This window comes from Chaetura pelagica, unplaced genomic scaffold (assembly GCF_000747805.2).
Source record: "Chaetura pelagica isolate M959 unplaced genomic scaffold, ChaPel_1.0 scaffold630, whole genome shotgun sequence".
Taxonomy (NCBI): domain Eukaryota; kingdom Metazoa; phylum Chordata; class Aves; order Apodiformes; family Apodidae; genus Chaetura; species Chaetura pelagica.
The window spans coordinates 243,112-254,675 of record NW_009951855.1 but is presented as its reverse complement, the minus strand read 5'-3'; the positions used below and the strand labels follow the sequence as shown (position 1 = coordinate 254,675).

Here is an 11,564-nt window from a genome sequence, read left to right as displayed (position 1 = left end):
AGGGGATGGGGTAGTAACAGTTAATGAATTAGAATGAGGGGTGGGGAATTGGCTGGGATTATTGACTGTCACAGCCCCCTGTTCCCCTCAGCAGAACATGCACTTTTGGATCAGCAGAAGCGATAGGCTCAGTCCTGGCAGACAGCTCTGCTTTCTGCATGCCTGGTCTTGAGACCTGGGAGATGGGTTGTCTGAGGCTTTGTTTTAAAAGAAGGTATTTTCTTTTGGGTCACTCCCTGTACACAGTCAGCTGAAGTGCCCCACCTGACAGTGCATAGAATTACAGAACAGAAACTAAGTAACTAGCAAAGGAAAAATTGGGAAGATTCTATCTAATTGCTCTGAAGTAATTAAAGGGAAACAGTTGATTATAGAACAGGTTAAATGGCATATTTTTAATTATGTTGAGCTATTTAAAATAATAGCTGCAGAGATACTGGAAAAATTAATTGGGTAACATAAGTGATAAATCTGTAAAGCGAGTTCAGTGAGTTCAAGTATATCACAAATGTGTTTGTTCCTAATCATGTTTTTAATAACATGGACAAATGAAAGACTACTGGAAAAACATTCCACTTCATCTCTAAAGATGCATTTTTCATCTAATTGAAACAAATGACCAGTGAAACTAAAACAAGTGTACATGTATCCACATACAGGGCTAGTTTGATTGAATCAGAGCATTCCTGTTTATTACTTTAATATTGTAATGTACTAATAGCTATGTTTGTAATGTACCAAAAGCTAGTCAGTTTGTCATATTAAAGTGAAAAGCTGAGTTTTAAATTAGATCAAGTGTGGTTCTCTGCTTAACAGAATCTTTACAGTTGAAGGACAGGTCTCCGAAACAGTAAGATCAGTAGACAAAGAACAACCTTCTTAGGAAGAATTCCTGACATAATTAGTGAGATTTATAAACTGTAGAATATCTCGGGTGCAAAATGAAAGTGTGCCTGACTTTAAGCTAGTTTAAAATTAATAACAATGGCAGTAGAGATTAGTAGCCTGGGCAGAAGTCAGTATGATTTCAAGCTCAAGGTTTATTTATTAGGCTACTTGCATGCTACCTGTGCTGTCATACCTTCACACTGTTAACTGCTTGTAAAATTAGAGCTAGCATAGTAATGCCATGGTACAGTAGTTGTCATAGTAAAATAGCATCTTTGTTTAGACATACCATCAGAATACACTGGAATTGTGCTGCAGGCCATTCAGTCTTCTGAACAGAATGTTGTATTTTAGTCCAGCTATTTTACATAACTTCTGGTCCTGTGCAACCTATTAAAAAAAAAAAAAGGAAAATTTTGAGATTAAGAGTGTTCATAGCTGTTAATTTTCTCTTCAGTGAAACATTTTTAACAACTTCAGCAAAACATTAAGATGGTATATTTAAAATCAGACTTTTCTGACAGTGTCAGTGCTGTAGGCTAGATGTTTATTTTTTGGAGAGAATAAATGAGTGGAAAATGTAATTGTGTGTGTGTATACACACTTTTCAAGGAGAGATATATATACACACATTTGCTTAGGATTATCGAGTTTTATTTTACATACTGTAACATTTATTCCATTATAGCATATCTTGCGAGATCAGTCATGTACCTTTCAACTTTCTCCCCAAAATGCCTTATGTAGTTAGTGCTGGTCAATGATGGCAGGTGCCATCTTAATGACAGAATCCATAACCTTCCCCTTTCCTTATTGCTAGTCCACAGTCTTTCCATAGAAGTCTGTAGTGAACAAACTTATCTAGACAAGTTGTTTATTGTAAATGAAATTGATTTCAAAATTCCTGTTAAAAATTCCTGTAAATAGGGCACGCTTGATATCCAAACTGTATTTTAAATGCATTTTACCTAGTTGTCTTTCAGTTTAGTATTCTTGAAATTGCAAATGGTGATGTGAGATGCACAGTAGTATGTATGTTTCTGAAAACTTCCTTTTTCCTTCTTTCAAGGCATTTCAGTCAAGGCAGAAGCATCTGACTTTGGAGGAACTGTTTGGAATGTCTGTACCAAAGGAACAGCCCACAGCCCCATATCCCAGTGCAGAGAGAATGGAAAAGTTACAGACTGACACCTCTGCCAGAGAGCAGCACAATTTGCTTTTGCCTTTTACCTTTGACCAGTCAACAGTAATGCAACAATCACTAGGGAAATCTGAAAGTCTAAGTGTTAAAACCAGTGCCAATCCTGTGACTCAGCAGGATTTAAATACCTCCAGCTTCAGTTTCCCAGCCTGATGTGAAAAACGTTTCAAGCTATTCAGTTCGTTTAAGCCCTGTTCTTAATTCAGCCTCGACAATGGAAGCTGCCCCTGCTCAGATGCTTCCTGGACTAAAACAAAGCAACAGTATAATGCAAGTTATGCAGCAAGCTGCCAAGCAGATAACTCCACTAGTGAATCAGCCGCCATCTGAGGTGAACCACGCTCCACAAAATCTAATGGCTGGGCAAAGCCAGCTTATAGCACCCTTGACATCAACAAATTCAGGAACTGTCTCAAATACATCCCATACAAGTGTTGATCTTCTCCAGAAACTCAGGTTGACCCCACAGCATGACCAAATGCAACAGCAGCCTCTCACTAAGACTTCCTTAACATCAAACATCTCTGCCTCGGTTGGCCAGCTTGCAACACCAGAAAGTTTCAAAGAGTCTCACAGTAAGCCATCAGCTTTGAACAGCAAGATAATCTCACCCCTTCAGGTATTCTGTGGGTTTTTATATCCATGACGCTTTAGGTTGTTCTTAGACTACATGTATTTTTCCACTGTAAAATGTGCTGTTCTATGTTAATCAACAATTTCCCACTTCTGGTTATTTTTGGTTTAATATTTTTTTACTCATTCAGTGTTGACCCCTTTCTGCTGGGGATACCTGTGGGCTACGTTGAAATATTTTTAGTTATTTAGTAAAAGAGGAGGCAGAGGGGAGACCTCATCACTCTCTATAGCTACCTGAAAGGACATTGTATAGAGGTTGGTGCTGGTCTCTTTTCACAGGTAATTAGCGACAGAACAAGAGGGAATGGCTTCAAGCTGCAACATGGCAGGTTTACACTGGACATTAGGGGAAACATTTTTGCAGAAAGAGTGGTCAGACACTGGAATAGGCTGCCCAGGAAGGTGATTGAGTCACCACCCCTGGATGTGTTTAAGGGTCATTTGGATGTGGCGTTTGTGGATATGGTTTAGGGGAGAACTTTGTAGAGTAGGGATGATGGTTGGACTTGGTGATCCCAAGGGTCTTTTCCAACATGAATGGTTCCATGATTCTAAGAAAATGGATCATAAACTAATTTATTTTGCCTAGCTGGCCACCTTGGGTTGTTTTATTATAGTATTGCTTACAAAGGACCTCTGAAACGTATTATTTATTGAAGGAGTATCTATTGTCTATGCCTTAATATAAGTCAAAGCAGTAAATCTGTTATAAGAGATTAAGAGAAAATGTGACTGCTAGTCTGAAAGGTTAATGCATGTAGCTTTGTATCATAAATGGTTTTCTATCATTTAGTATTGCTCTGCTGTATAATTGGCTACCTCAGTAGTAAAGACATTAATGAGTTTGGGTTATTGGATTTCTTTTCTCTGCAAAAGGAGTAACTTTCTGTAGTGCCCACCTCTGGGGTTATCCAAAGACTTCATTTTGTTGCATTATTATTTTATTCACATTCATGCAGGCTAAACCAGTGTTCGATTATGTCTTGCATCTTAGGTACAGTGATGAAGCAAGAATAAAAAATGCCAAACAAAACAACTTATATCTGCATGAATTTCCTAATGTTTATTAGCATCCAGTGCTTGTCCCTGGATGACAGTAATTTCTAATTACTACTATTGAAAATTTTGAAGGCTGTGACTGCTATGTGCTAGCATTATTTTACTTGTGAGCACCTTTTTGAGATGTTTGGACTGATTCGTTTTGCAGAGGGTGGAGGAGGTCCCAGTACAGCAGCTATCTTGATCTACTATTGAAGAGCTGTACATTCTGAGCAGTGTTTTTATTTTCTGTACTACTAAAGCCTGGTACAGATTTGACTGAAGATTGTGACATTTTTTGCATTTACAAAAGCTGGCTAGGTTTATCTGTAACTGCCCTTGACAGCAGTTCTGCAGCATCTGCTTGATGATAGCCTTGGGAATTAGCTCTTAACATGCCAGTCTTACAACCTTTTCTTCCTTCCACCATGTCCAGTGTCTGTATATTTTAATTAGACAAAATTCTCCATAGTCCAAATATACGCGAACTAGCAAAAGACTTATTAACTCTTGTGTAATTAGATTTTAAGAGTTTGAGCTTGTGCTTGTCACCTCTTCATAAAGCTGACTTTATTTTTGTCATTAAGGATTGTCAATCCCCCAAGTCTTTTTCCTTGCAATCCAAGTAAGCTAACTACTGTCTGTTGTGGAGGGGTTTTCCTGTTACATGTTGCCAAGAGGTATTCCAAATGGCTATAATACGATTTTTGAAGAATGCCACAGGAATTTAGTGAAGTACCTTATCTACATGCCTTTTATTGTGTTTTCTAATATCTTATAATAGTTATAATTGTATTATATTGTAGTCTTGAAATCTAAAGAACTAAAGACTAAAGAAATATCTGGATGCTGTTTGTGAAGGTCTAAAATACTTCTGAAATTCTAGCAGAAAACAGCATTTAATTTTTATGGAGGCTGTTAAATAAAACTTCCTGAAACATACTGAATTTAACCTTCCTGGCAATTTACCAAAGTGATTACAAGGTACTGAACTCTTCAATTTGTAGCATTTGATTTGTTCCCAGTTTCAGTGTGCTCATGTTTAGATTATATTTTTTAACCATAGTAGTCTTCCTTCAGAAGTGTTTTGTTACAGCTTTACAGGTTTGCTGTAATACTGAAGCCATCACACATAAATTCAGATCTTTCCTCTTTTTCCAATTTCCCATCAGGTTTATAAAATGGATTTAATTAAATCCAAAATCTGTTGAAATTTGCATTTTTGGGGTTTCATTAAAACAGAGAACCCCCATTGGAAATTGAGCTGTGGATGGTAACATGTGAATTATGTTTTCTTTTTAACTTAGACTGTACAACAAAACAAGGAATCAGAAACATATCCACAGCCGAAGACTTTGTCTAAAGCAAGTCAAGTAAGTGAATGCTAAATGTTTGTTGGTATTCTTAAAAAAAATAAAGGTGGGAGGGAACTGTCGTAAGCAGTTGGTATCTCAGTTGTTGCCCACTGACCATATTTAAAGTGCTGTTATGAGGCAGAAACAAGCAGGACTGGCCTTTCTGTAAACTCCTAAGGAAAATAATAATTTGCAAAACAACTACAGGCTCCTTTGATCCTTTGATTATGCAGGTAAAAATCTCTTTTATTCAATGTGTTGTATCTCAAAAATTATGGAAGGTAGCAACAACATGAGGAGGAAGGACTCTGCATACAAGAATACTGAAGACTATTACATCCAGTACCTTTTAAAATAAGAATTACTATTGATATTAATCTTCATAGGCAGATATTTATTAATCAACAGCAGTTATTCTGTAATATCTGACTGAATAATAGTGATTCATAACAGCATTCATTCTTACTGGACACAGTGCTTGATAATTTTTGGTTGTTTTACAGGTTGCACCTCCACAGTTTGTTACAGCCACGACTACAGTAACACCTTCAATCCTCTTGTCGCCAAGTGTTTTTCAGCAATCATCTACTAAAGCTACTGAAGTGGAGAATAAAGCCACTTCTTCTTCGCCTTTAACACTGGGAGCAACAGAAATTCAGACTATACCTCCTACTGTTCTCAGTAGGTCTCAGCTTCAAGAAGCACTGATACATCTAATAAAGGTCCTGACTTTACAGAGCTCAATTTCTGAGGGATGGGGTTCCAAGGACAGTAGTCAGTACTGAGAAATTCTGTACCTCTGTAACTCCTTTTGCCCTGAAACATTAAGGAAGTTGTTCCTTTCTGTTGGAAGGGGTAGATTACTCCACACTGTGCACATAGTATGGCACAGCTGGCTCCTTTTGGTTGCGAGATGAAGGAATTAAAATGACAGAGCTGTACATCAGACAAGTGAGGAAAAAGTTGCGCTAGTAGAAATCCTGGTACGGGAATAGTGGTTTAGTTTTTTTTGTCTTTGTTGCTGCTTTCCTAAGGAGAGCTTTCCTGTTTCCAGTTCTCTAGAACTGTTCCTAATACATAACCTGAGCATCTGTCTTAGACATGGAAATAGTAAAGTTTTAGTTCTGCTATTTCTAGGGACTAAAAAGTTCAGTAGAATTAAGTCTGTGATGTTGAGAGTAGACATGCATTGGGATAGTTCTGACCTCTGATGTCATGGTGAAGCTAAGATGGATGACAAACCGTTCTTTGTTAATTTGGGATTCTCTTGTACCCTCCATGGTGATGTTAGTAGAGCGTACACCCAAAATGCACATTTTAAAATAACAAATCATACCTTCCCAGCAGTGAAGTTTTTTAGGATGAAAAAGGCCCATTACCAGATTCCTTCATTAGTTAGGTTGCCTGATTTATCTATGTTGTTCCTTTTTGCATAACTGTTTGCTGTGTTGGTATGTATGGTTTGTTCCTCTTTAAAGACTTTTAACTAGAAGCATTGCCTTTTGTACTAGTATGCAGCTAGTTCCCTTCTCTTAACTCTAAGATAGCACTTCAGGGAATCCTTATGCACAACTTACATGGCATTAAACTTTTTTGCATCTTTGTACTAATGTTTCTAATATGTTGGTTTTTTTCCTGCAGAATGATTCCCGTTTTCTCAGCACTATTCATGAAGTCTACTTGCAAGTCCTAACCAAGAATACAGACAACATTAAGCTATAATTGAAGCTAAATTTACTTAAGATGTATTCATTTTAGAAACATTTATGCCTCATCTATAAAACTATTATTTTTGTAAAAGAATACTTAGTTTTCAACGTCTTGAATTTGAACCTGTTAGGAAAGACTATTCCTTAAATACTTACGAAAGTAATGTTCTCAGAAGTGATCTAAGTTTTCACTGTGATCATCACCAGCAAACCTTTGTTTTTATTGGGGAGGGGACTTAAGTTGCATTTGAGCTCTCATTAGCATAAGGTGAATGTGCAGATGTTTGCTCTGGCTTTCGTGTCTAGCTGTATTCACTGTTCAAAGATTACAGACTCAATATTATTTAAACCAGCAAATACTATGTACAGTACACTACACCACAGCAGAAAAAAAATCAGTTGTGGGAACCTAGTTCCAGTCTGAGGGACTGAGGAAAGCAAAATGCCTTGTGATTAAGTTGGCAGGTGTGGGAAAGGAACAGATCTGCAAGCTAGGCCTTTGGAGCTAACAAAATGTTTAAAAATGTGATTTGCTCATTACGTTGACAGTCTATCTAATGTACATAATTTTATCTTTTAAATATTCTGTTAATCACTTGTGTTTCTGCATTGCTGACATGAAACAGGTATCCAAATGAGTAAGGTGGTTTTCTCTAAAAAGGCAAAATTACAAATATGCAAAATCCTCAGTGATTGTATCTCCTTGGTTTGTGCTTTAAAGCAACGGAGTAGCTCTGTTGCATGTTGAAGTTGGTTTAAATTTATAGTTAGGAGACTACCACTGGAAGACCCTCTTCCTATTTCCAGTGTTTGATATAATTGAAATACTTTGTTTCCCTTTAGTTTAAGAATGGACCATGTTGGCTTTCATTCCTCAGTTGTGTTGGAAGTGGGGTGTTGAAAACTATGCAGATGGGGAACAAATGCATGCTTTTTTTCTGTTGCCCTCTCCCCAGATTGTTTGTGCATATTTCATAGTCTGAAGTTTATCTGATTAAAATGCTACTGCTTCTTATAGATGATTTAGTAATTCTCTGTTAACTAATGTAAGAATTTAACTGGATACTTTCCCATTTGAAATCAGAAAATTTCTAATTATAGTTTCTTATGCTGCTGTGTTGGTTTGCCCATAGCTTGCATTTCTTTCTTAAAGGCATGCAAAGGTAATTCATAAGACTTCAGGTCCCAACTTTTCCCAGCAATAGTAGTTTTAAAGGATGCTTTTCCAGAAGAAAAGTTTTGGTTTATTGAGTAAAAAGATAATCTGTGGTTAGTTGTGATGCACTGCTTCTCTTCCTCAAGCACTATTGAAATATGAAGTAAAAAAATGTTTGTCTCCTTACATGTATGTATATATCCTAAGGATTAGCTGATGTTGACATAGTCAAGGTGCATGTTCATTTCATTGGAAACTAGTAATTGAGCTTTAATTGTGACTTGTTCACAAATCAATATGTTTTAGATACAAATATTTACATTTTTATGTATTTGATCTATTTTAGTTCTTTTCTTAGCTTTTTAGTAGAAAATATATTTTTTTTTAGCACTACCTGCTCTCTGAAGAGTTCCTGTCAGCCTTTGAGTTCAGTGTTTCCAGTTAAATATATAGTATTTTGTTAGAAAAATGTGCAAGATTCAGGGAAGGATGCTAATGTCATGCACATTCATCAAGAAATATGTTGTCTTTAATGGTAGCATTTGAATTCAGCAATATAAACTCAGCTGTCTTAAGGAAGACAGGAGCTTCGTACCTAAATTCTGGAGTTATAATACTGTGTATGCTTATGAACAGCAAGACTCAAATTATATCTAAGGTCTAAAGTAATTTGCTTTGTTGGGTTTTTGTAGAAAAACTTTTCACTAAAAGGGACAAATCAATGAGCAGTTCCTCTGAACAAAAGTGGATAGCCTAAGCCAAATAGAGAGTTGTTTTTTATCTGGATTAAGCAAATATTAAGTCTGTAACTTCTTACTTCTTATGGACAACTTCTGGTTTCTTCAAAGGAAGATTTGATAAAAATTTCTAAAAGTAGAAATATTGGAAGCTGATAGTGTACATTGGTACTGTTTGCTAAATGCAGTTGTATCCAAAGATCTATAGAAATGATAGGAAGAAGTTGTATTTTGAGTTCTTCAGTCACATACAGCTGGCAAGAGTAATACTGTTTAGAGTAGCGCTGATGTTATGAGAATTTAACTCTACTTTGAGTATCATTAACTTGTTTCCAGCTGTCCAGGAACCCCCACAAGCAGCTGGCAGATCCTTGCTTTACTTTTGGCTTTGTAGTGTACTAGAAGCAATACTTCATTGGTTTACTCCCTCACACACTTTCACAATTAGTTGGAAGACAATTGAAATCATAGTTACTAGGCAGGCATTTTTACAAGCAAACTTGTTCATCTTGAACACCTGAACTTGTGTATTCCAGCCTCTACATGTAGCCAAGACACTGGAACCACCACAGAGTTACAGTTTGCCACTTATGGCTAGTGCCATGGTAGTGTGTTTAACAGAAACTCTACTGAAACGTTGCATTGTAAAACACAAGCTCAATTGCAGTATAAAATTTGAATCTCTTTTTAAAATGTGGACTGTGCTATTTAACAACCTTTTTCCTGGTTATTTTAACTTTTTGTAGAAATCTAAAATTACCAGCTTGCCGAAGTGCTTGATTCACATTAGCTGCATGTAGGGATAACTAGTGTGTAGCAAGTTACTGTGGGTCATCACAAACTATTATGACCATTTTCAAGTGACTTTTTTTTTATTTCTTAAAACTTAATGGCTTAATTGGATTTTATCTGTTAGTTCTGAGAATTAAAATATTACTAGTTTAGACTATACTCCTCAAATTCATTTAAGCACATTTTTTGTGGCTAGCATTAAGTCACTTTGAAAATAACAACAAAAAAAAACAACAACACCAAACTCACACCTAGTAAAAGAAAGTTTTAAAACCTACAGCTGCTGAATTGTTCAGGAAAATCAAAATCCTCAGTGTTGTAGATAGACTTTATCAGCTGTTATTTAATAATGCAAAGTTTATATGAAAGGTGCCTAACAACTATTAACTTAAAAGCAGAATATCTTTCCAAATTAAACAGGATTCATAGAATGATTGAATAAAGTTTTTTAAAAATAAATATCTTGATTGAATATAACATGTTTAATTCTGTGTAGAAATAACTCAATACTTACACATTTGCTGCTGGATGTATCTCATTTTTGCTTGCATTTCTTAATTACTTTTTTTGGTATATTTTTGACAACCATTATGCCATGTGTAGTCACTGATACAATTTCTGAAATATTTTTGAAAACAAACTTTAATTTGGGACTACTTGCTTTTAAAAGTATTCTAAACAAATCGGCCACCTTTTTTTGCCAGGTATTGGAGTTGCTTTGTACTGCATATCTTAATAGGAGGAATGTGTGCAATATGTATCACCTCAGTTTTGTCTGGCAACATTACAAAAATGTTAATATGCAGTATCTTCCTTTCATTTCTATTTGGAAAAATTGCAGTATCTCTAATTTGGTGGTGTATTTATTTTTATTCAGTGTATGGGCATATGGTTAGAGTTTTTTATGTACATTATGTGCTTTTAGTAATTTCTATCACTTATGTGGATGCACCAGTTGTACCCATTTGCATGTTCTTTCAATATGAAGACTACGGGGAAGGGGGATTCAGGAAAGATCTCTGGAAACTGAGAATAATTGTCAGTCAATAAATGTAGATACTGCATCATTAACGTTTTTGGTATGGTATGGATTTTATAGCACCTATGTATGTTTGCTGTTATTAAGTTATTGCATAAATGTTTAAAATGAGCATTTTTCATCCAAAATTTTGTATGTTTGCAAATCTATTTTTGTAATAAAATTTCAAAACAAATGTTTCAGCACCTCCTACAATCTTCCAGTGTTTCCTTTTATTTCTAGACATAGTAGCCTACTAGAAGGGTAAGTTCAGACTTTCTTTAGGGTTAAGATTTTTCAAGAGAAGAAACTCAAATTTCTTACTTCAATAGTGGGATCAAAACCAAAGTGCGTTTATTCACTAAAGAAAATGCAGAATGCCTGCTGGAAGGACAGTTGTGAATAGCACTTTTAATAGCTTGTAGTTATCCTCTGTATTGCTGTAAAGTAGGCTTGCATTTCAGACTCGATAAACAGACAGATTTCCTTTCACATTAAGAATTGCAGCTGCCAAGTTCCCTGTCCTATAAGTACAGCTGTAGGTGGCAGTGCCTTTCCTTATCACTGTTTTTGTGGTATCCCCTCTCATTCATCTGGACATGGCACGTGCTAGTCAAACCAGTATTGGTCTTTGATCATAGACTTTGGAAATGTCAGTTGTCCTCTTATCACAGCTGATTGGTATCATGCAACTGACAGATCCAAATTTCACAGAGTAAAATAGGGAAGCTGAGGAGGAGGAAAACCATAATAAGTTCTGTTGTAATAGATCTTGAAATTCAACAAAATCTTATGCCACAGGTCCCTTGATCTTAGGTGCTTATTCCTATTTTACATACCCATAAAAGTTGCAGATGGAAAGGCATACCACTTGTCAGGAGAGGCCACTGAGGAATGTTTTTTGCATCTCTAGTAGTTAATACTGAAGTGGTTCCTGTACTATATACAAGAGTCTCCTAATGGAAGGCTACAACACAGAACACGTGCCAAAGTAATGGATTTACTGTAAGATAATTCAGGAAAATGTGGAAAGA

At 36.0% G+C, this 11,564-nt stretch overlaps 1 protein-coding gene across 1 annotated transcript in view; it reads left to right on the top strand.

Annotated features, from left to right (window-relative positions):
* The window catches only part of DCP1A (decapping mRNA 1A), a 26,315-nt gene extending 19,475 nt beyond the window's left edge, over positions 1 to 6,840 (top strand). The window contains exons 5-9 of the mRNA XM_009993491.1: positions 1,958 to 2,165; positions 2,224 to 2,708; positions 5,071 to 5,136; positions 5,622 to 5,840; positions 6,760 to 6,840. Coding sequence (XP_009991793.1) covers positions 1,958 to 2,165; positions 2,224 to 2,708; positions 5,071 to 5,136; positions 5,622 to 5,840; positions 6,760 to 6,840 — 1,059 coding nt within the window. The remainder of the gene's footprint in view (positions 1 to 1,957; positions 2,166 to 2,223; positions 2,709 to 5,070; positions 5,137 to 5,621; positions 5,841 to 6,759) is intronic.
* Positions 6,841 to 11,564: the final 4,724 nt, after the last annotated feature.